Source organism: Poecilia reticulata, chromosome 7 (assembly GCF_904066995.2).
Source record: "Poecilia reticulata chromosome 7, P_reticulata-male-v2, whole genome shotgun sequence".
Lineage (NCBI taxonomy): Eukaryota > Metazoa > Chordata > Actinopteri > Cyprinodontiformes > Poeciliidae > Poecilia > Poecilia reticulata.
In genome coordinates this window covers 17,869,823-17,895,807 of record NC_088836.1, presented here as the reverse complement: position 1 = coordinate 17,895,807, position 25,985 = coordinate 17,869,823, and the positions used below count along the sequence as shown (strand labels likewise).

The 25,985-nt window shown below is 40.2% G+C and overlaps 1 protein-coding gene across 2 annotated transcripts; it reads left to right on the top strand.

Annotated features, from left to right (window-relative positions):
* Positions 1–600: 600 nt before the first annotated feature.
* On the top strand, positions 601–23,035 carry mybpha (myosin binding protein Ha). 2 transcript variants are annotated; one of them, XM_008413760.3, is made up of 14 exons: positions 601–845; positions 1,985–2,047; positions 2,215–2,280; positions 10,980–11,114; positions 11,517–11,684; positions 16,255–16,343; positions 16,453–16,648; positions 16,932–17,071; positions 17,201–17,360; positions 18,145–18,281; positions 20,274–20,460; positions 20,587–20,638; positions 22,498–22,532; positions 22,715–23,035. In XM_008413760.3, exons 1-12 carry the CDS (start codon positions 644–646, stop codon positions 20,613–20,615), a joined length of 1,572 nt encoding a protein of 523 aa, XP_008411982.2. In that variant the 5' UTR covers positions 601–643; the 3' UTR covers positions 20,616–20,638; positions 22,498–22,532; positions 22,715–23,035. The 2 variants fall into 2 exon arrangements, with proteins under 2 accessions (XP_008411982.2, XP_008411983.2); XM_008413761.3 differs by lacking the exon at positions 1,985–2,047.
* The last annotated feature ends 2,950 nt before the right edge of the window (positions 23,036–25,985 follow it).

The window sequence follows — 25,985 nt, the reverse complement described above, 5'->3', positions numbered from 1 at the left end:
CGTTCTAAATTTTAAAACCACTCCATTATGCTGTTCACAACAACCTTGGAAGCATTGGACTGAGCTTAGCACATCCACCATCTATTTCCTAATTGCTGCTGCCACTAGTTTGAAGGAACCGAGTGGGGAAGGCATAAGGTAGGGGTTCTCTGTGAGCTCCAAGGGGAACTGCATAGAAATAGGTTGCGCTTTGTGAGCGCAAGTGTTTAGGCAGCTTCAATGGCTGCCACAGGAGGCTCAATGGTTTCTCAAGCATGAATGAAAGACTCAAAACACAGGTATGTTTTTCATGCAGGAATAACGTGATATAAATCTCACAATAGTTGATTTTACATAATACTACTCCTTTAAATAACATAACTTTCCAACTTAAATAAAAACCTAGACTCAAAAAGGAGTATATATGTGGATGTATACGGAATTGTATTTGAACTTGAGTTTCAATTTATTTTCTTGGTTTTATGCTGTAGCCTTTAGTCTTTTATCTGGAAGAAGACCCGCAGACATAAAGATGGGGCTGTGAAGAGGAGGTGGGTGGAGTTACCCCACCACCGCTCTCCCCCTCCCCACATACTCTAAGTATATATAAATTTCACTGGGGACTCCGTTCCACCCTCATACAGACTCTATCAGTGTGTCAGCAATGCCGAGTAAACCTGCGCCTATGAAAAAGCCTCCAGCCAAAAAGGCTGCGGAGAAAGCACCTGAGCCTGCTCCGGAACCTGAACCTGAACCTGAACCTGCCCCACCTGCTGAGGCTCCACCTGCTGAGGCTCCAGCCGAGGGGGAAGCGGCTCCTGCTGCCCCGACTGACAACAGCCCTGCAGCTGAGGGAGCTGCTCCAGGTAAAACAAAAAAATAAAAATCCTGCAAGTGGAGGGAAGGGAAAGCCTTTTTTGTGTTTTTTTTTAACAATGAAAGTAATAATGCATTTTTGTTCAACTATATTGTGCAGCTTTTAAGATGTCAAAGGATCTGATCATTCATCTGAACATTGCAACACAAAGTACAAGTGGTTTTGGTCAACATTTTTTTTTGGGGGGGGGGGTTCACACAGTATAATATATTCATCTTTTTCTTGTTCTGCCACCATTCTCATCACCAAACCTCAGCGGTTATTCTTGTCATTGGTGGGTTTAATAGAATGGCTTATGCAGAATTTGGTTGCTAATCTCATTAAGCACCAGAGTGATGGGGAAACAAAAAGTTCACACATAAACTATAATGCAGAATGAATGATTACTGAAAGGACAGTAAGACACAGTGTGTCATATTTCTAACATTTTATAGTATCATATTTCATTGCTGTACACGTATCCAAAATGCCCACTATTCATCTTTCAGAACAAACAAATAAATGTCTATTCTATTCGAAATTTACCGTGCTTCTATAGATTCAACCATTTCTCTAATGCAGTGGTTCTTAACCTTTTTTGAGGTACCGAACCCCCCAGTTTCATATGCGCATTCACCGAACCCTTCTCATTCCCCCCTCCGCTGACACACAAAATACTTTGCGGTATTCTGATTTAGTAATGTAATTATATTAGCTGTGTTACCACCCCAACACCACTAGAGGCAGTACCAACCCCGAAAAGATGCGACTAAGGAGCAGATTTAGACTATAGAATTTGGTAAAAACGGCGAGTTTTGCTGACACAAGCTCAAATCCATGCTGAGTGGAACTCCTTCAATCACTGCTCCTCCGCAGCTCTGATTGGCTAAAAATGTAACGTGATCCTCTGCAGCAAGTGACGGCAAAGCGGCGCGTCATCACAACTTCACACAAGTGTGTCTTTACCTCCGCGGCAGAGGCTCCGCCGAACCCAGGTTAAGAACCACTGCTCTAATGCTCTTGCTGCTGCTTTGCTTCAATAGCTCCTGTGTTGAACAAATGACCAAGATTTTATTTTATTTTTTTTAAAGATTAAAACATGAAATAAATGTCACTAACTCGCTTTCCTGAATGGAATTTGAATGCTAGCTGCTGCTCCCATTGCTGAAGACAGTGCTGTGCTTCCTGCTGCAGATGCTCCAACAGATGCTGGTAAACATAAAATATGCTTTGTGCAAGAAATAATGATGCAGATGGTTATGTGATTTGTGCTGCAAGATTTGTGTACATGTTTGACATTAGAAGATTTAGAAAGCAGGCTAAGATCTCCCTATGTGGAGTAGAGGTTGTTGGTAAACCTTTGGCTTGTTTAATTCCAGCTGCTCCAGCAGAAGTTGCTGCAGTTGAGGAACCACCTAAAGCCCCCACACCGCCTCCTCCCGCAGGTAACCTGACAATACCTGACAACTTGCTGTGCAACAAGTTTTATTATAATTTTTTTTCTGTGTGTGTGTATTGTAGTCTTCCAGCTGTTATTATTGTTTAAACTTCTTGTACTACTTTTTCGCTATGCAACGCCACAAAAAATTAACAGACCACTGAAAAATGATCAGTTTCTCTGATTTTACTTTTTATATGTTTGAGTAAATTGAATATTGTTCTTTGATTCTATGTACTACTGACAACATGTTTCTGAAATTCCAAGCAAATATCTAGTATTTATTAGCAGAAAATCAGAAATGTATAAAGTACTCGGGGACCACTTCTCTATTATTACACATCCACGTTTGTAGAATACGGAACAAATCGCGTCCCGTATCGGTTCAATACGGGACGCTACATTTAACAGCCAATTACAGGACAGTTCTGTATTTTACGGGACAGGTGGCAACCCTACTGCCGTCTGGCTCAGTTACTGCTTCCTCGGTCTCTGGTGAATCATGAACAGCTGCAGACTTTTTGCTTCTTTAGCTCTTTATCATGCAGCCATCAAGCTGACTGGTTAGAAATAAGAGAGCAGCCGGGATTTAAGCCGTAAGATGAATTATCCGGCTGAAAGTGACAACATCTCTATAGTAATTGTTACTTGATTAGCTGGGTAAGAAGCTGTTTTCACTCAACAAACATATAAAAGATGCTGCAAGTGTGCATTTTGGGATTGTGTGTGTTGTAACACATGACCTGCAGGGTGATCTGCACAAAGCAGCAGACCATCAAAGGTTCACTTGAAGGACTTTATGATTCCTCTTGGTGTTTGTGTGTAACGTGGACACCAGAATCGTGGTAGATGACTGCTAATCACAATGCTAGGCGGTCAAGAGGTCATGGTCAGTGACTTGAAAACAGAGCAAAAACAAAGGCTGGAGTGTGTGTTTGTGTTTCTGTTTTTACCTTCTTTGGTAAGACACCAGTCATTGTGGTGAACCAAAAAAAAAAGCTTCTCCAGACTCTGAACAGTTTCTTCTTCACAGCTTCTTCATCACACTCCAACATGAATGTGCGCATACGCAGTTGCATATCTCATACACACAGGATGCGTTCTTGTGCGTGTGTGTGTGTGTGTGTGTAAACTTGCATGTGACCTATAGAGGACTATTATAACCATTTCTACCAACAGTTGGAGGTCTTTTGTGGAACATGAGGACAATTTCCTGATGCTCTTGTTTTTCCAAGTAGAATGTGTTCAAATAAGAAGGATTATTTGTTTATTAACACTGTGGCATGCCTTTAAACTGTCCCCAGTTGTCATGGTTACCTGCCGTTATCTTGCTGTATTAGTGTAGTATATTTGGGGAAAATAGGTTGGGCATGCAGAGATCTGCAAGCTAATAATTTACTATGCCAAAAAAATGCATCCCCCTGCTAACATGGAGAAATAAAGAGTTAAGAGGGATTTCACCTTTTCTACATAATAAGAGTGGTTCTATGAACTTCTGGTATGAGTTTAATATAAATAGAATAATATTTGGGGAAAATATATAAGGCATGCAGATATCGGCAAGCTAATAATTTGCTATGCCAAAAAATGCATCTCCCTGCTGTCTTGAGAAATGAAGAGTTAAGAGGGATTTCACCTTTTCTACGCAATGACACTTGTTCTCTGAGCTACTGTTATAAGTTTCATATCAATAGGACAGTAGACAGGGGATGCAAATATTGGCAGGATTAGAAATTAAAACGTATCCCCCTCCTACATTAATAGATTAAACAGTTAACCCTTGCGCGTGCGAAGACTAAGGCAAACGTACGAGGACTGAGGCAAATGATACTTGATATGGGTGTGGGGTCGGTTGGACCCCATTTGTAAACACAAGGATTAATCAATATAAAATGCTCTACACAATGGGCCTCTGTTTTGTTATGCATTAAGCTATTATGGTGTTAAAAGAAAAAGCAGGGAATTTCAAACCATTAGTGGAGAACATTTTCGTTAGAAACAGACTGTAAAACGTTCGATTTATATGTCTCAATACAGTTGTAAAAACCGTATTTATTTCAATTAATCCACAAAATAAAACCCACCATTTTCGGGCTTACATGGTTAAGAAATATGGTAATATTACGAATATCTTTAAAAGATTTCCCACCAGTGGGAATCTCCTCCCTTTTCCCTCTATTCTGTGACCTGGCTAGGATCAGTAGCTAATGCTAATCAGTAGCTTCTGCTCCAAGCTACTGATCAGTAACTAGGATCTGATCAGCAGCTCAGATCCTAGCTAAAAACATCTATTTAAACAACTCTCACCACAACCTTAAACTGCAAACCCTGACTATGCTATCTAGAAATTATGCCCCACCGCTGTGAGGGGGAGACTTAGTCAAAATGTGTATTGCCCAGGATCGCAGATCAAATAGAATATTGATCCTTATTAAACCTTGCTGACGCCATCTGGCGTGTGAGTGTGGTTACCCCTCAGTTTGATGTCTGGTTTTCCGTATCCTCCACCTCCGTTGGTGTGTGGAAGAGGAAGCGATTACCGCGGTGGAAAATCCTCATCTTTGCTGGGAATATCAGTCCAAAGTTTATATTGCGGTTACGGACCGCAGTAAAGTTTGCTTCAAGTTGGATATTCACTCTCCGCGGAGTAAGCGACGTTTAGCTCAAGGTTGATCCGATTTATTAACGCTAATAGTTTTGGATGGATTATTAATAATGAGATAAGTGAGACGGGAATAAATCATTATTTAATTAGTCCTGTGGTGAATATTCCTGATACTCCACCTTGGTTAAGTGGAAAAGCTGACGTTGATTTAAGCTTATTGGAAAAAGGCAGACAAATAGACAAAAGAGAGATGGAAAGGTATATATGCCCTGCGACAGACTGGCGACCTGTCCAGGGTGACCCCGCCTCTCGCCCGGAACGTTAGCTGGAGATAGGCACCAGCAACCCTCCTGACCCCACTGAGGGACAAGGGTGTAAGAAGATGGATGGATGGATGGATGGATGGATGGATGGATGGAAAGGTATATAAAGAAAGAATATGCTGAGTATTTACAAGTATAAACAGATGCTTCTAAATTGTTAAATGATAAAATTGGAATAGCATTTATAATTTCGGACTTAAGTATTATGAAAAATAAAAGAGTAATAGATAGATTGACAGTTTACACAGGTGAGCTAATGGCTATATTAATGGCTCTAGAATGGAGTGAGGAAACAAGAAAGAAGGAAATATTGATTTGTTCAGATTCAAGTAGTGCATTAATAAGTATTATAGAACAGAATTCAGAAACAAGACAAGATATCATATTGGATATTAATCAATCAATTTTTAGAATTAAAAAATATGGATCCCGGGTTAAGTTAATTTGGATTCCAGCTCATATTGGAATAGTAGGAAATGAGTTGGCGGATAAATTTGCTAAGAGTGCAGCAAATGAGGTTAAATGTATAAGTAAAATATATATTAAAAAGAAATGGCAGGAACTATGGGATAGAGAAGAAAAGGCAATATTTTGTTATAGCATTAAAAAAAAAAGTAGGGGAATGTAGGGAAGGTAATAGGAATAAAAAAGAAGAGGATGTTGTATCCAGATTAAGGTTTGGGGATAGGGGGCTAAGTCAGAGTCAGAAACAGTGCAGCATATTTTTCTGTAATGTAGTAAGTATAGTAGGGAAAGAGGTGTTAATCAGAGAGTTAAATAGAAATAAAAATAAATTAGATATTAAAAATTTGCTGCAAAAATTGTCTCAGGATATAGTATTTAACAGCATTTTTAGTTTTCGTAGGAAGTCAGGTATTATGGGAAGATTATAGTGATAGGACGTCTAATCTATACTCCAGTCTGGAAGGTGGCGGTAATGCACCTATAAGTTGTTTGCCAACCGCCATAAAACAAGAAGAAGAAGAAGAAGAAGGTGTGGGTTCCAGCACATATTGGAGTAGAAGGAAACGAGAGGGCAGATAAAATGGCAACGAGGGCAATTAAAAATCCTATTAGTTTTACAGTTAAAATAAGTAAATCTGAAGGAAAGAGTATTGTTAAAGAGAAACTGATGAAAGTATGGCAAAAAAGGTGGGATGAAGATAAAACAGGAAGATGGTTTTATAAAATTCTGAGGATTGTAGGAGAAAGGAGAAATGGAAGAAGAAATAGAAAGGAAGAAAGAGTGATAAGGTTAAGATTTGGACATACAGGACTTGATTATACACTTTTTAAAATTCAAAAACATAAAACTGGCAAATGTTATTACTGTGATAAATATGAAACCATAGAGCATGTTATATTAGAATGCCATACATATGAAAAAGAGAGAAGATATATGAAGAGAGAGTTTGAAAGTATTAAGGAAAAGGTTAATGTATTAGATATATTGAGGAAGAGTTTAGGGAGTAAACGTATGCAAATAATTATTTGATTTCTAAAGAAAACTAAATTATTTCATAGAATTTAATTATAGTGTGTTTGTGAGTGAAGGCATGATATACAAAGTTGTGCACAAGTATGTGTTTTTACATGTGAATGTGTGAGTGTATGTTTAGATAAAATTTATGATAGAATATATGTATAAATATTTAAACCATCACGAACCACACTTCATACCAGTAAGTGGCGGTAATGCTACTAACAGTTTGTTGCCAACCGCCATAAAACCGACGAGAGAGATAGATATGTCATGACTGTGTTGTAACACGGTTGGATCTGTGGATTAATTTTCTTTGTTTGGGTAACAAAATCCTGCCTAAGATCAGTAGCTGTTAAAGATCAGTAGCTGTTAAAGATCAGTAGCACTGCTAGCGGACGTTTAGTGAAACATGGAGCAGAAAACTGATGTCTCACCACATACGTTGGGTGGCACCAGTGGTGGAGAAAGTACTCAAAAAATTTACTTAAGTAAAAGTACACATACACAGACAAAAATGTACTCAAGTAAAAGTAAAACTACCACATTAACATTTGTACTTAAGTAAAAGTAAAAAAAGTACTGGCTTTTAAAAATACTTAAGTATTAATAGTAAAAGTACTTGCTGAATGGATTACCTAATCGCTAATATCATTAAGCGTACCGATTGTATTTAATTTCAATACATTAGAAATGTGCCATTTTAATGAACAATGCCACAAATAAAGCATGTTATTATGTTTACTCTCTGTAACATAGTTTAGACTTAGATATGTGATTCTATGCATCATAATTTCAGGGATGGAAACATCTTGTCTCCTGTCCTAACAGCATGAACTTCATTAGTGACATTTATTTAGAAAGAAATCCAACTGTAAGGGGATGTAAAGAAGGTGTGTGGGGGGAGGACATGCGACCAAGGAGCCATGTAGCAGAGTTGTAGTCAATACCATCGAACCCCAGACCAAGACCAGCGCCCTGTGCTACGTGACACAATAAAATTAAGTGCACCTATCAAAATTGGTTTTCAGATTGATCTGAAAGATCCACATTCCCATAAAAACACCTAGATATTAAATACATAACATGAACTTCACTTTTTTTGCCACTTTTTTTTTTTTTCAAAAGTGGCATTTATTTTGAAAGAAATCCAACAGAAAGGGGATGGAAAGAAGGTGGGTGGAAGAGGATAGGCAACCAAGGAGCAACACTGCTCAAGAATGTTGTTTGAGCAGTGTTGTAGTCAAGACCACCTACCCAAGACCAAGTCAAGACCAGCACCCCGCGCTACGTGACACAAAAAAATTAACATTTACCTATCAAAATTACTTCTCAAATTGATCTGAAAGATCCACATTCCCACAAAAAAACTAGATATTAAATACTTAGAGCTGAAATAAATTTAATCAGTAAAGATCCATCCAGAAGAATCGGATCGTTTCTGAATGTCATATCACTATATTGCACTTTGGTACCAGCGTTGTCCCATATATGCGACACCTCAGTCAACACATCAACACAATAATTCAGTGCATGAGTGACAACTTTTTTCATACAGCTAGCTTTTTCGTACAGCTAGCTTTGCTAGCATCACGTCCACGGAGCTTACCTTCCTTTAACCAGGATCAACTAAGCGACTTGATTCTCTGGAACCAGGATCAGCTAAGCGACCTGATTCCCTAGAACTAGGATCAGCTTAGCGACCTGATTCCCTAGAACCAGGATCAGCTTAGCGACCTGATTCCCTAGAACCAGGATCAGCTAAGCGACCTGATTCCCTAGAACCAGGATCAGCTAAGCGACCTGATTCCCTAGAACCAGGATCAGCTTAGCGACCTGATTCCCTAGAACCAGGATCAGCTTAGCGACCCAATTCCCTTGAACCAGGATCAGCTAAGCAACCCGTTTCTCTGGAATCAGTATCAGCAAAGTGACCTGTTCCTCTGGAACCAATTTCAGCAAGGAGGCCAGTTTTACCAGAACAACCCGAGGGATACCAGCATGGTATTATGGATTTAGTGCATCCATTCTGGTATCCAGTACCTCAGAGTTTATGTTCGATACATGGTCTTGAAAACTGTACCTACCTTTTTACTGACTTTTCGGAGAGCTGGATCTGGTTCCTGGATCTCCTGGTGCTCCTCAGTCGGCTGTCGAGCCAATCTTTCCCTTAGCCCAGCACTTTCAGACATTAAAGTCTTGTTTTGCTGCCTAAGGTACTCAATCTCCTCGCAGTCTCTGTTAAAGTGGCTCCGGATATCGCCCAACTCCTCTGAAAGACTCTGCAGGCCTTCGGATCGCCTTTGAATGCACAGATATGCCCTTTTCAGGTTCATCCGAAGCCTCAGGAGTCTTTTTTTCAGAGTCTGTCGAGCTTCTTCCAGGCAACGCACCTCAGCTCTCATGTCCTCATGTTTAAGCTGTGTGCTTTCTAGCTCTACACAAAAGCACATGATTTGAGCTCTAAGTGCATCGTTCTCACTTGCTAACATGTCACAGTTAGCTTGCAAGACCGATTGCCTGGATCTCCTGCCAGGTTTGGAGCACTTGATGGTCCGTCGGAGATCGTTGTTTTCCATCTCCGATTCTTCAGGGGTCGTGTCCTCAGAACTTTGGTCCGTCGACAGGCTAGACTGATCTTCATCCCTACATCGATAACAGCCACTATGTGCCATGTTTTAAATTAAACCGTGTTTTAGAAAAACAGAATAAAACAGCAGGACTTTTTCTTCCAACTTTGTTCGCTTGTAGCACAAATGAGTTGCTCTGGAATTTTGGAATAAAAGGAGTGATGTCAGTGATGTCACAGACAATGAGTGACATCTCTGTCAAGAGAATGAGTGACATCACTGGTTCAGGTCAAAGCCAGTAGAAGCCTGTTTTGCGTGGGTGTGTATCCTGTATTTGATGCATTGTGGGGACTATTTTCCTGGCAAATATTACATTGTGGGCGGACTCTGCTCCCAAAGAAGAAATACTGTTTTTGGGTTTGGGGTAAGGTTTAAGTCCAAGGTGTGAATTGAGTTTTGGTCAGAGTTAGAGTGAATGGGAGTCAATGGAAAGTCTCTGCAAAGATAGCGAGACAAAAGTGTGTGTGTGTGTGCGTGTGTGTGTGTGTGTGTGTGTGTGTGTGTGTGCGTGTGTGAGTGAATGCATTGAGCAGTCAGAAATAGACTGTAAGAAAATAAATGTTCCTCTGCCAGTGGCGCTGGGAGCTGTATCCTCGACAATAGAGGGACTGTCCTGTTTCCTGCACCCCAGAGGGAGAGTGTGCGTGGGCGTGTGTGTGTGTGTGTTGTGTGTGTGTGTACTTTGGCTGCTTTCTCACTTTTAGTCCAGCAGTTGAAAATTTTTAGTGGAGTGATGCACTAAAAAATGGTCAGGTATGGGGAAAAAAAAAAACAAACTCAAAAGGATTGATGTCTATATATTTCAGCTGCGTCAATCATTTCCGTGATCATAGGTATATAACGGCAAGTAGTTTACTTTTGCAAACGTTTGTGAAAGACAGGGTTGCTCTCGGTAGCTCACTGAAATCCAGAGTAGCACCGACATGATAAATCCGACTAATCGTATCTTACACAAACCCCTTCACACCTAGGAACCTACCACTTAGTGACTGCAGTCATTAAGTGGTAGGTCATTAAGCGGAACCTGGTAGGTTCATTAAAAGTGGAACCTATACCACTGCAGTGGTAGGTTCCTGGCAACAAGTTCAGTCGTCTGCTTTCTTGGCTATTAAATATCCCACTAGCATCAACTGTGACATTATAACAAGGTGGAAACAAATGGGAATGACAGCAACCCGGTCAGATGCTCAGGTCCATGTTGCACAAAGGTTGCCAACTTTATTCAATGTTACCGTAGACATCCAAACTCTATGTTCTTAGCTCAAGACTTCATGACAGCAGCACGATTCATTCCATCACCAGATGCAATGCAGGCACCATGCAGATATATAGCATTGTGCCAAGTGCTAACTAGCTTTGTCAAATAAAGCTAGTTAGCTTTAGTTAAAATGTCAAATAAAATGTGGACATTTTTTATACACATTTAAGTTACTTTTAAACAACACATTTATTGCACTCAATGGCTTCATCTTTGTCTCCCAGTTGCAATTTGTTTGTAACTGAATAAAAAATTTTAGCGATTAAGCTCTAAGGTTTCAAACAAATGAGATATTTGAAAGGACATGCTGTAAGAAAAATAATACTGGCCATGTAAGCATGTTGTGAAAACTGAAAAATTGCTCCCTACAGCTTGTGTTTCTATCTTTCTAATCCACTTATGCCTCACAGTCCCCAGCAGCGCTCCTCTGGATGTGGCTGTAGATGACGTGAATGACACCAGCCTCACCATCAAGTGGAAAACACCGGAGAATGTTGGTAGCTCCGGCTTGAGTGGATACACTGTCGAGTACCGCAAGGATGGAAGTAAGTGTATAAAGAGTGTGTGTGTTTATGTGTGAGGCTGCACCTGTCCCCAGAGTGTCAGGAGGCAGATAGATTTGTTGCCGGGCTCGGACCGAATACGGCCAACACAAGTTGACCGGCTGTCGCTGTATCCTTTGACACTGCTTTTAGAAGTGCTCCTTTGCTCAGATGACAGCATGCCGTCTAAGGTTTCACCGTGTTGGTTCTTACTGTACCTTCTCTTGGACAGGTTGTTTGTAGAATTGTGTCAACAGGTGACAAACTAATAAAAGTGTCCAATAAATTTTCAGAAGGAGAATCCGATTTTTGTGGATGTATTTCAAATTGATTTTTGATGCAATCACCACATAGAACTAAAAGTAAAAATCGACCCATACTGATGCAGAATATGTTCCTCTGTAGCAACCGACTGGATTGTAGCTAATGCGGAGTTGACCGTGGCTGACCGCTGCTGTATCAGAAACCTGGCAACCGGAGACCTGCTGCATGTCCGCGTTGTGGCTGTAAACCCAGGTGGCTGCAGTGAACCTGGGCTGCTTCCAGAGCCGGTGCCCATCCGGGAGGTTGGCGGTGAGTTACTGTTAGGGTTACACAATTTACAGTGAAAGAACTTTTTTTTTTTTATTTGACTCTTTGCAGCTTCACATAAGTTTATTCTATTAGAGAAGAAACGCTAGCTAAATTTAGCTGTTTCTTTTAAACTTTTTTTTTTCTTGGACACAATTGTGTTATTACCAGTGGTGGAGAAAGTACTCAAAAAATTTACTTAAGTAAAAGTACAAATACACAGACAAAAATGTACTCAAGTAAAAGTAAAACTACCACATTAACATTTGTACTAAAGTAAAAAAGTACTGGCTTTTAAAAATACTTAAGTTTTAAAAGTAATAGTACTTGCTGAATGGATTACCTAATCGCTAATATCATTAAGCGTACCGATTGTATTTAATTTCAATACATTAGAAATGGGCCATTTTAATGAACAATGCAACAGATAAAGCATGTTATTATGTTTACTCTCTGTAACATAGTTTAGACTTAGATATGTGATTCTATGCATCATAATTTCAGGGATGGAAACATCTGGTCTCCTGTCCTAACATAGCATGAATTTCACTTTTTTTTTTGCCACTAGTGGCATTTATTTTTAAAGAAATCCAACAGAAAGGGGATGAAAAGAAAGTGGGTGGGGGAGGACAGGCAACCAAGACCACCTACCCAAGACCAAGTCAAGACCAGCACCGCTATGTGACACAAAAAAATGAACTTTTACCTATCAAAATTGCTTCTCAAATTGATCTGAAAGATCCACATTCCCACAAAAAACTAGATATTAAATACTTAGAGCTGAAATAAATTTAATCAGTAAAGATCCATCCAGAAGAATCGGATCATTCCTGAATGTCATATCACTATATTGCACTTTGGTACCAGCGTTGTCCCATATATGCGACACCTCAGTCAACACCTCCACACAATAATTCAGTGCATGAGTGACAACTTTTTTTCATCGCAGGTGCAACATGTGTCTCTGTACAGCTAGCTTTGCTAGTATCACTTCCACAGATCTTACCGTTCTTTCCTTCGAAGTGACGCTAAAAGTTGAACGAAGTCCCCACCGTCTGTGAAAGCAAAGTGCTGCTGATTTTACATGTCGCCATATCGATTTATGCAGCGCTATTATATTACTGATGATTAGACAGACATCGCCTCCCGCTCAGAGGAAGCCACTGCGTATGTCTGGAGCTCCGCGTGCGAGTAAAGGGGGAGGCGATGGGTGACAACAGACACGTAAGTCACGTTATTGCTTGGATTTTACGGCGCCACCTTAAATCCCTGAACTTCACATTTTAACGGAAAAAAAGAGCAACGCGACTTGGATGTAACGAGTAACGCGACAGTTTTGTAGAAATGTAGTGAAGTAGAAAGTACAGATACTTACTGTAAAATGTAGTGGAGTAAAAGTAGAAAGTATCCATTATTAAATCTACTTAAGTAAAGTATAGATACACGAAAATTGTACTTAAGTACAGTAACAAAGTGCTTGTACTTCGTTACTTCCCACCACTGGTTATCACAAAATATTTTTTGCACACAGCCACTTTCTTAAGAATTTCCTTGGTGTTGAACTCATTTATGACTTATCTGTTGAGTTTCCTCTGATAGCTGTAACATATGACCTATCCTTAAAATACTCCTGTTGCAAACAGAGAGGCGGAGGTGGTATGAAGTGCCGGCGTCTGATGGGTTGCACAGATGTAAAGACGTAAATCCTACGGGTGCTGACAAGAGCTTTCATTGGTTGTAGATCAAACTGTCACTTGAATGTCTCCGAAAGTAACTGCATTTTTTATTGATAACGACACTTTAAAAAAAAATTAATTTAATCAGTAGTAGCAAGCTGTGATCATCATATCCTAAAGAATGAACATGGTGGGGGGGGGGGAAAGCCTTCACGTGTGAAAAAATAATAAAAAAATCCAGATTTATACAAAATTAACACAAATGGATGTGGATGTCAACATCATCCCTACTGAAAGTGACAAGTGAAAACTCCATCTGCTGATCTGGGTGGCTGCCGCGGGGGGAGACTAGCTTTACGATGGCTGGCACTATCGGTCTCAAGGGTGATTTATGGTCAGTCTCAGTCAGGCAAAGGAAAACATTTGGGTAATGAGCCTTTTGGCTGCCATGCCACTCACCACCAACAGGCCTCGTCAGTGCAGATTCACAGCCCATTTATTTATGGGACTGCTGCTCTAGCTGTCCTTATATATCTCACTTTGACCTAATGACATTATTCATGCAAAGTAAATAGGCTCAGCCTATGTAACAGTTGAGATGTTTGTCTTTCTATCAGCGTGTGGTCGTCTGCAAAATACCTATATATTTTTTTCAAGATGTTAAGATAAAATGAGAAGGTGATATTTTACACAAGTGAGACATTTTATTGAAATAGGATTTGACTAAATCTCTGACTAAATTCTCCAATTAATTAATGTGTGTGTGAGGCCGTTTCAAACATTTCCTAAAATCTACATCAGAACTGAAAGGAAACGTGTGTATTTTTAAAAAGTGCTTACTTTGTAAGAGAGGCAACTCTGAACCAGCAGAAGTGCTAATCTTTCCTGAGGTCTTTCCATTTCGCAGTGTGGTACGGTGATAAGGATCAGGACATATATTGTATTTCATGTATTTCAGAACTCTCCAGGCTGTTCACAGTAGGTAAAAAAAAGTCTTTTAGAAAAGTTTTTTTTAACTGTTATACAATGTTAAAGTCGTTCTCTCTCTCTATATACATGCATATGACTAACAATTGATATATCTATTGTGAGTCTGTTGCTCAAAATAGACTCACAGTCTCCCAAAACATGCAAGGAATGTAAAACCTAAGGAATATTACAATTTTCCACCGTCATGTTTGAAAGCGCACAAGTCATTGTTAAGATTGACAAGTGTCGTTTGAGACCACAGACTCCACCGCGGCATTTTGAGAGGGTGTCAAAATGTGTTGACCCGCCTAACTTATCCACTTTCAGAGACGGAGCTTTCTGTCCCCGGGCGTATTTCCTGGTTGTGGTTCAAACCACCGGGAACCCAAAGAAACCTCTGAGTGACACATACGGTCATCAAAACAAAAGCGTTGGCCAGTGGAGGGAAGCGAAACATGAGCCTAATTGATGGATTCTGGGTGGCTTGTCAGTGTTAATTTCAGCTCTGTGTTAGACACGCATTGACATGCACAGGCCGATGAAAACAGACTGTCCTACATGTGCAGAAAGCCTCCTCCAACATAGACACTTTATCCCCAGACAAAGACAGATTACACATTGTTTGTAGTCCAACCCGGCGGCCGGTAGATGTTGCAATGCTTCGCAACGCTTCTGGGCATTGCTGGCAGGTTTGGTAATTAGCGGGGCTCAGCGTTTGAGCTGCATCCTGGGGGGGCAGACCTGAGCTTCCTGAGAAATGATGGCTTCCGTTGCCAAATCCCAGCTTGATATGGTGACAAATGTAAGGATAAAGGGTGATGAGACATGCGGGGTCGCCGACAGAGAACATGGAAGGACTGATGAGGTGTGAGAGAGGACATTTTGAGTTGATCTGGCGCAGGGTTTCATGTGTCATCTAAACCCATCAGGCTTTTGAGGTATCTGCTACTTGTGCAGAATCATGGGAGGGATGCTCTTCCTGATCCTTGGCGCCCAACCTGAACAAATTAGCCAGCGTGGTAGCTGCGTAGGTGTTCCACAAATTCCCACCCATGATGTCATTTCATCCCTGTCACAGTATCCAAATAAAAGTGCAACTGTGCATGTTTTACCTGTATTTAGCTGCGACATTTGACCTCGCTGAGGAGTTAAACATTATGACGTCTTCTTGCCTTTGCACATAGTGTAGAGGAGAGAGGTGTGTGAGGGTTCAGCCAAGGTTTTCTTCTCACCAAAGCTATTTTGGGCTCTGCTGGATAAAAGGTTCTTCCTCTTTTGCATCTCTTTGCCCAGATACAGTAGTTTTGATTAGCCATTCAGAAACTGTATCGCTCGGGAATGTTACTGTAACTTCATTATGAGTGTGGGATTTAAATTTTTCTTCCTAAAACACAGAAAAAGGTGTACAATTTCACCCTTTTTCTATTTCAATTTACCATAAAAACGGTATTATCAATTATGAAAAAAAAAACACAATCTAGATTTTGTAGGATTTGGATATATGGTAAATTGGGACAGAGTTTGTATGAAGTGTTTTATTTGCACTTGTATATTTCACAACATATCAAATAAAACTGGGAAAATTTCTCACAGCAATAGACTCTCCCAAAACATGAACAAAATTTAAACTTAAGCAATATTATGTTTTTTCACTGTCATATTTGAAAGTATTTTGTTTTTATTAAGTGTGCTGCCTGACAGCAACACACTCAGTCATTCTCCTGTGTGAGCTTTGCCTCGCAATGTCTGGTCTATTTATGTCTCGTTGACTTGCCGTTTTGAGGCGACGTGGTTCCCGCAGACCTGAAGAGGAAACACTAAACACATCCCAGCTTTCACAAAGACTACTAGAATAATATTTGAGTAGTTTGTAGCAGTAATAAGTAAATGGATAACCAGAAAAAAACATAGTTGTCTCAATTTTTCAGACAGACCCAAGATCCGCTTGCCTCGTTTGCTCAGGTCCCGCTATGTAGGGAAAGTCGGACAGCAGATCAACCTGGTCATCCCGTTCGTTGTAAGCTAGCAACCCATACTAAAGCCAACAGATCATACTAGGGCATAAAAGAGAGAGAGAAAAACTAAAGCTGTATTTTGTGTTTCTCCTTCGTTTTCCGATCCGCCAGGGGAAGCCCAAACCTGCAGTGTCATGGCTGAAGGATGGACAGCCTTTGGACATCAAGAGGGTCAACATCAGGAACAGCGACAGGGACAGCATCTTGTTCATCCGCAGTGCTCAGAAGGAGGACTCTGGCGTTTACGAGATGACGCTGAAAGTGGAAAGCATTGAAGACAAAACAACCATCAACCTTCAGATTGTAGGTCAGTCTTATGCTCCGTGTCTTGCTTTGACAATCCCACCAACCATTCATAGTAAAGACAGGAAATACGTCGATGCAATTTTCTGACTAACTGTAGATGACCACGTTAATCTACCTCATTGACTTGCACATACAGTCTGCTTCCGGCTGCTACTGTCAAATAAGAAAACCACATGTTAAAGACATACTTGACCTTTGACCCGTTGCTTGTTAAACCGCCTTATAAACTACTTGGCTGCGATGTGCCCTGTCAACGTTTTACTGACCCTCATTTCTGCCCTCAGACCTCCCCGGTCCACCTGCCAGTGTTAAGCTAGTAGACGCGTGGGGCTTCAATGCTGCCCTGGAATGGACTCCTCCAAAGGACAACGGCAACTCAGGCATCACTGGATACACGGTCCAAAAGGCCGACACGAAGACCGGGGTATGACTCCAGCAGCGGCATGTTTAAAGAGAAAAATTAATAAATAGAAAAAAAACCCCAGCAAGGGTGAGTCCAATTTTCCATGCACACAACTCTGAAGCAAACAACCCGCCATGTGTCCACTGACAGGAATGGTTCACGGTACTGGAGCACTACCATAGATTAACAGCCACTGTCTCAGACCTCATCATGGGTAACTCATACCTGTTCAGGGTATTTTCCGAGAACCAAGTGGGGAGGAGTGAGAACGGTGCTGTTACCAAGACTGCAGCAACAATCCAGAAAACAGGTAACTTTTGTAGATGCATGTTGTGCCATCATGACTCCACGTAAACATTTTTATGTGGGTGTAGCTTTACAGACAGGCACGCAGCGCTTGCAGCTTTGTTAATGAGCAGCAGTTAGTCACCCAGAGTCTAAAGTGAGTACTGGAGGAGTGAAAATGACCTTGGCACTGTTTTAAAATCTAAGTGGGTGCTTCTCTTGGACGGCGTACAAGTAAAACAGATTAATTTTTAGAGCCTGAAAAACCATAAAGACCTCTGACAGAGCTGCGTGTGCATGTGCAGGGATGTGTTTTACACCTTATCCTGTCAAGAAACTTTATTAGATTGTCAATACCAGGCTGTATGATGGATGTAGGCAGTGTTCGTTGATGCTCTTCTCTGTTGTGGGAAAGCATACAGGATATCAACTTATTGCACTGCACCATTTGGTTTAATACAGTCGCTTCTTTATTGTGCTTAATGAGAAAGAAATGACTGGCTGAGGCTCTTATTTCTAAAATGGATCTCTTAAGTCTAGATTTTTTTTTCCCCTGTTTGGGGTTTTTCCGTTGTTATTAAATGTTAATAAAATAATCTTGCAGCATATGCTCTAATAAGACTTACTACTAAAGACTAGACAGAATCTATCTGTGACCCATAAAGTTGTTTTGCTTTTAAATTAGTGGTCTGCTTCTTATTTATTGTTGCTCGAAATTGATATTTAAGGCACTAATTGTATGCAATGCATTAAAGTATCCTTTGCCTATGCTATACACAGATGCAATGATGGTTGTGTGTGTAACATAGGTATTGTCTACAAACCTCCCGAGTACCAGGAGCACGACTTCAATGAGGCACCAAAGTTTACCACGCCCCTCATCGACCGTGCAGCCACTGTGGGATACACTACCAAGCTGCTGTGTTCTGTTCGAGGATGCCCCAAGGTCAGAGATTTAGTAAAATCCTGGCTAAATGTTTGCTCCTTCTTCAAAGAATAATCAATTAAACGATACTCCGCATGGAAAGGAACTGCCCCGTTTCATTGAAGCATTGTTGTACAAAAGCAATTGCATCAACATGTGTTATAATACACTCCTGTAAGGTGTTTATTTTGAGCTCTTTGCAATAACCTTTGCTTCGTGGGACTACTTTTATTTTCTGCCGTGGATCCTGCGGCCTGTTGAGCGCCGTTGGAGAATGTACAGCAGAGAGGTATCTCCAGTAGACCGATAAGATGTTCTGCTGTCTCTGATAGAGTTTTCACGTATGGAGGAAGGGGTTACATTAGTGGCCCTAAGAGGAACACAAAGAGAAGACGGTGATAAGATGCTATGTCTACATAGATGTTCTGCTTTTTCCCTGGAGATCCTATTTTTACCTCCTGTTCAGACTGCAGTGTACTTCCCTTATCAGTGTTAATGACAGTTACTGTGCATCTGCTCTCACAGAGGTGGGAGAGACAGGTGTCTTTGGGTAACCAGTTATCTCTGCTATTTAAATGAGATTAAGTCGACACATGCTTAGAGTTGTTTGAGATTGTACTTAGGCACAAATAGCACTTTGATCCATCTTTCTATTGTATCCACATACAACAAATTTCGAATTACAATGAGAGTAGCAGTGGTACATTTGGTCCGCTTGAACTGATAACCAAGCAGTAGCGAAAAATAAAATAAAACATGCACTGTTTGTTGCAGAAATATTCATGCTCTTTTAGCTTTTTTTCATAAGTATTTCCTCACTTTCCAACCGCAAACTTCATTGTATTTTATTAGGATTTTATGTGATAGACTGACAGAAGTCAGTGCATAATTGTAAAATGTAAGAAAACTATCATGCACTTGGAAAACTACCGTATTTTCCGCACTATAAGGCGCACCTAAAAACCTTCAATTTCCTCAAAAGCCGACAGTGTGCCTTATAGTCTGGTGCGCCTTATACATGGACCAATATTGAGCCACAACAGGTCTAGCAACTACGGTAAGCAGCCGCCGACCTCATTTTCGCCCCGTAGAAGAAGAAGCGCGTGGTGCATGCTGGGATAGTTGTCAGAACGCTAGTTTGTTAATAAAGTTTGACTGACCTATCTACCTACCGACCATCTAGAATCAGGTTGTCTGCAGGTCATGTAGCACCTCGTTCTCCACGAACATGCAGTGCGCGAACGGAGAAGGGTGACCATCACCCGGCCACGCCCTGGCGTGAATGTCACAGAGACATTCTCTGTCTCTGTGAAGACAGAGAATGCGGTGGCAGCGTGTTGGTTGGTCTGTGTTACCCAGAAAGCAGTTGGGCACAATATAGCAACACCAACACCGTGAGTGAAACAATGACTGGGGCAGCCTACTATATAAAGTACTTGGGGACCACTTCTTTACACATCCACATTTGTAGAGTATGGAACAAATCGCGTCCTGTTCAGGTTCAATACGGGACTGGTGGAAACCCTAACTGTGGCGTCTATTCTATGCGCCTTATAATGCGGTGCGCCTCATAGTGTGGAAAATACGGTATCTACTACTTGTTTTGCAGAAGATGTGGAATAATACTTGGTATGTAAACACTAAGCTAAAAGAGACAGGCTCAAACAATAGATGCAATAAAGATTAAGAAGTTCACTATAAGGTCACACTCTTCCAGATGAAAAGAATGAACTTCTTCAGCTTAATTTAAAATTTAACCCTATACCTCACATTGATAGAAATAGTCTGTACAGGGGTTTTACGATGAGATGTCAGGCAGATTTTTCATCATAGCATCATTGCAGATTCCCAACATTATAATAATAAAGAAATTTGGACATTGCAGAGGAATTAGTGGAGATGTTTTTCCAAAAAAGCACAGATCCTCCGACTGGTTAACTTAAAGATAATCAGTCTGAATGCTGTGACAGAGAAATGAACAGCAATCTTAATTATCTTCCATTTGTTTTGAAGCCCAAGATCGAGTGGATGAAAAACCAAATGATCATTGGAAACGATCCCAAGTTTCGTCAGATTTCCAACCAGGGCATCTGCTCCCTGGAGATCCGCAAGCCCTGCAGCTTCGATGGTGGCGTGTACACCTGCAGAGCCAAGAACGCCCAGGGAGAAGCCATGGTCTCCTGCAAGCTGGAGGTCAAACGTATGTGTTACGAAAAAAATTCATTCAAAATTTTCCAGATTTGCATTGTTGAAAAAAAAAAGAAACTCTAAATGTAGACTCATTCATATCAAATATCGGACTAAAAATTCATCTCTCTCCAAACAGAGGTTCTTCTTTCGGAGACTCAAAAATAAAAAGGGAGACAATTAAAAAAAAGGTAAGGATTACAGTAAAGAAGAAAATGAAAATAAGCATATACAAATGATAGAAGCAGAACAGAGAAACAAATAAAACTAAGTGAACTCATTCGACCCGAGTCAGTCGAGCACAACTCTCTTTTGTGTTTCAGAGGCCATTATTGTTTAATGTTTGAAAATGAAAGAATCATTTACATAACATAGCATCTACACGTTTAAAAAATGTCTTTAAGAATCTGTTCTACAGGTCAGATTACAAATTCAAACTCATAAATGTATATTTCCCAGCATCACCAGGTTTGCCTGCTTCTCTTCTCAACTCTCCTTTCTTCTCTGTAAAAACTTTCCACTTTTGATCCTACTTCTAGACATAGTAATGTGGCACAGATTAATCAAAGTCAAATGAAATACCAAATTGGATGTTTTTCCGCTTTTCACCTTATAATACTTGGAAAACAAACCTCTTGCCTTTCAACCGGTGCAATGCAAGTATATTTAAATTCACTTCTGAAAGGCTTACCTGCACACATTTTCCCACTAACAGAATGCAACTTGAACAAATTTTAGTTCCAGGCTGCTGAAAACAACCAATTACAACGAACTACCAGATGATGACATAACTATGCTCTGCTGCGTTGCTGATGAGATGCATAAACCTGAACGAACCTACAGCTTTAAGTCTTTAAATTTAAAAATCGAGGTAAACTTTATGATCTACACGCATCTTCTCTTTTCATTGAATGATGTTGATCTTAATTGATGGGAATTTACTTGCCAAGTTCTTGTTTTGTCTTCACAAAGATCAGCACGTTTTGCAACATGCAGTGACTGTGCAATGTTCTGTCTTACGAAAGCAAAGGGTAACCAAAAGTTAAAAAAAAAACAAAAAACAAACAAACCACATGTCATGTGTTTTTTTGTGTGAACTTAAATACAAACCTAAGCCAGACAGGAACATCTTGTAGTTTAATGAGTCAGAGAAAAATACAAACATAGAAGTAGCTTGTGGCAGGACTGATGAGGAAACTCAACAAGATACAAAACCAGCAAACTCTATAGGATGATAACCTACAAAATTACAGATGTATTGAACACATAAAAGGCATGATGAAATGTCAGCTTCAATATGGTCCATTTCCTATTTTTATTTATGAAACTCAGTAAATTTCTAATGAATCCAAAGCAGTGATAATTTTTGTAACGCCCTCTACATTTAACATGCTGCAAAGTCAAAAAGTAAAAAATCAAGTTGGAATAAAAATAGTCCTTAAACTAGAAACTCATGTTCGTAAGAGCGATACGCCATGATTGGAGAACAACAAAAGGGGGCCGAGTGGATGAGGCTGGGAGTGTTCACAACGCACCCCATATTAGGTTGAGTATAGAAGTTCACAGCTTCCTTCTTGTGATTTGATTGCCGAGAGAAAACGTGCATGGCTCTAAAACATAATCTGTCCCCGAAATACTGCAGCCACGTTAGAAAGTGTCAGCAGGATGTGTGTCCATTCGGAGTAGCCGTACATGGGAGGCAGCCTTAGAGGGACAAAAGGTGAGACGGGGAGCGCCTTCGAGTGGGAAGGCATCAGTGATGTCAGAACAGCGATCCACAGCTTCTAAAAATGACTCCAGATGATCTGGCACACAGCCCAACTCATCACATTACCATGAGTTGACAGTCTGAGTGGATCGCAGCGAGAAGAGGGAAGAAGAGGCTAAGAGGGCAGAAACAGAACCAGATAATCCTCGGTGGAAAGCACATGCTGGATCTGGCCCGTAGAAATCCACGTTCATGTTTAGCAGAACATTCTCAGCTGAAGCGATTCTTAACACCTCGTGAACCCATTTAACTCATTCATGTCTATATTGTCTTTTCCATCAGTAATTTAAATGAGCAGCAGATGCCTGGGTCTTAAGGTGAGTTCGCGGCATGCATCTGTTTTGTATGATAGCAATCACATCATGGAACCTCTCTCTCTCCTGAGGGAGAAAGAAAGCCAATGAATGCTTTAATGTTGAATCCGCCGAAATCGTAGAGCTTGAGAACTTTGGGTCATTTTACTATTTCCTCACTACGTCTTATCTAACATTTCTTCCAGAGTGAGTGAAGATACTGCAGATGGCTGTGCAGAAGCACGTAGATAACGAAGACAAAGACAGGACGACATGCCAACAACCGTATATTTATCTGTACACTAAACATCTGGACTGTCCCTCTGCTTATAAAGTGCAAGACAGACATACATTACACCAACTCTTTCCATCTCATTTGGAAAAAGCTGTTTTTGACAGAGATGTATGCAAAACTACATGTAAAGCTTTTTTTTTTCCAGCTTGTGTGAAGATTTTTAACAAGCAATAAAACAAAACCAGTTCATCAGATGCAATAACTCATGTTAATTAAAAAAAAGTGTATTTTATTACAACTCGTGTGGGATTCTTTATTTGCTTCAAGATAAATGTGTTGAATTTATCAATTTTGGCAGTTTGGGCACCTGTCCACACACTCATCATCTACTAACACCTGGTTTAATGAAGGTGGTATTTCTGTGCTTGAATGGCCAGCAAACATCCCGTAAAGAATTGTTGTGCAAATATAGGTTTAGCTATTGAAAAGCTATTAGCTATTAAAAAGTATGTAATTTTGATCAGAATTACCTGATTACCATGAACTAATAGCCAAAAGCTCCTAATCTCTCAATTATTGTTTTGTGAAGTTTGGTAGTATAGATAGGCAGCATAGATCCTATAGATCAGTGGTGCCCAAACTATGGCCCGCGGGCCGGATCCGGCCCGCCTCCACATTTGGTCCGGCCCCCTGAACAATACAAGAGACCATTTAGATTTTTTTTCATATGCTGTATTTTCCGGACTATAAGCCACTACTTTTTTCCTAAGCTTTGAACCATGCGGCTTATATGAAGATTTCTCTTCAACCACCAGGGGGCTCTTTAGCAGGAAGTGAATCATTAGAAGTCAAAATTGGAAATAAAAGAAGAAAGCGCCCATTAAAACGGAATTAGGTTTTAATAGGGAATTGAAATTTGAGAATTTTGTTGATCAGTTAAATAGCACTGAGGGGGAAAAAGAAGATGTTCAGTTTTTAAAAAATAATACTGGGATCATTATGAGAATTTGAGGCATAGATATTAGGATCCAGTAGATGACAGTAGTGCCATCCATAATGGATGCAAGCTGCTTTTGAAATCTAAAGAAGAAGCAGAAGAAGAAAAAGTAGTAGAAGAAGAAGAAGAAGCCCATTTTCATTTAGCACATGCTAATAGCACACACTAAGGATCAGCACTTTTACTGTTACCGTTCGGAAACTACCACAATCATCCATTTTCTTGCACCCTTCTCCCTTAGTGGGGTCGGGAGGGTTGCTGGTGCCCATCTCCAGCTAATGTTTTGGGCGAGAGGTGGGGTCACCCTGGACAGGTCGCCTGTCTGTCGCAGGGCAACACAGACACAAACAGGACACACAACCATGCACACACACACTCACACCTAGGGGCAATTTGGAGAGGCCAATTAATCTGACAGTCATGTTTTTGTATTGTGGGAGGAAACCGGAGAAAACCCAGCATGCACAGGGAGAGCAAACTCCATGCAGAAAGACCGGGGCCGGGAATCGAACCCAGAACCTTTTTGCTGTAAGGCAACAGCTCTACCAACTGCTCCACTGTGCAGCTCTACCACAATCAGTTCAGTTAAATCTAAACTTGGCAACTTTTCCTTTTTTTCAACCGTAATAAATGTGATATTCAATTGATCTGTTATGACTCAAATTTTGGGTGTCCGCCCCCCTCAGCTGCTGCTGCTGCATCGCTGTGGAAAACCTGCAGCGGCAGAGATATCTGCGGCTTATAGTCCGGAAAATACTGTATTTATTTCATGAATAGTGTTATTTCCTGGATTTTTTCTGTGAAGAACCCAGAGAGGGTTATTTGATTGTGCTTTCTGGAAAACAATACATTTTTACATTTAGGCACTCCTGCAAACGTCACACTTTTTCTGTTACAAACTGACTCCGGCCCCCACCAGAGAAGGGAAAAGTTATGTGGCCCTCACAGGAAAAAGTTTGGGGACCCCTGCTATAGATGAATAATGAAGGATGGTCTGTTCTCAAACAGATTGATTTGGACAGGAGTTGAGGTTTAAATGGAAGTAAGTGCTGCTGTTCATTGTTCTACACAGACCAAGCACATGAGAAATAATAAAAAAAATTCTCCAGTAAGTGTGTGTCATATAAATGTATTTTTCAGTATATTGCATATTCCATTCATTTACAAAAGCAATGCTATATAAATTAAAGGGAGTAAGAAGAAACCTGACTTCAACAAATATGAACTATGAGATTAAGGTTTCAACTAGCATGTTTGTTTATTTTTTCCTATGTAATTCTATCCTTTCAAAATAATTTTTGTGACTGTGATAAATTGAAGTTGCACAAAGCAGCCATGGTGGTTTCAGAAAAGACCAACGGCAAAGTTACTGTACAAATTCAACTTGCCGTACAAATGCTGTGACGAGTGAATGGAGGCTTTACTTACTGGAAACATTTAGATAAATATGTAAATATGTTCTTCTATTTTTATATATTTTTTTCTCTCCAAGCATTGCACCTCTAAATATTACTGACACAACAGCGTACTTCGCTTTTGATTAAACAGAAGTTGTGGTTTTGTCAGTATCAAATTTAAAAGTATAGAACTTAAATTATAACTTTAACCTTAAAAAACAAGCAGAAGTCATCCTGTTAATACTGCTTGAGGATGCAAGTAGTGCATTTATAGATAGCAATATTTCATACAATAAAACCTGATCATTTGGGGAGTGTAACTCACAACGTTTAAACTGTAAAGTATGATTGTGTATTAATAAACTTCCACATCACCAACTGTTTCAGACTAAAACCTCCAATTAGGAAGTGACATGTGCTTTTCTGTGCGACACTGACACCTTGTGGTTCATTTGATAATTGCGTAAATTGACGGGAACAGAAACCTGCTACATCCGGAAACATCTCTGACAGAGGAAGTTGTTTCTGAGCAGCTTCAGCAGCAATCAAATCAAACGCAACACAAAAGGGTTACTGTTCAATGTACTGAATGTGTACATTAAAAGTAATATACGTGTTACAATAAGAAATAAGCAAATGTGTTGAGGGTTTTTCTCTTAATCGCACTCATTGGTTCTTCTTTCCGCTAAAAAAACAAACTGAAGCGCAGTCTGTGGTTTGTGTGAGAGCTTTTTTATTTTTTTTTTACCCGTAGTTTCCGCTTAAACCTAAATTAAGTTGTATGTACCATGATTAAAGGATCTCTAAAGCTGTACCCAGATTGGTTTTAGAAAATGCTATGGTTTACT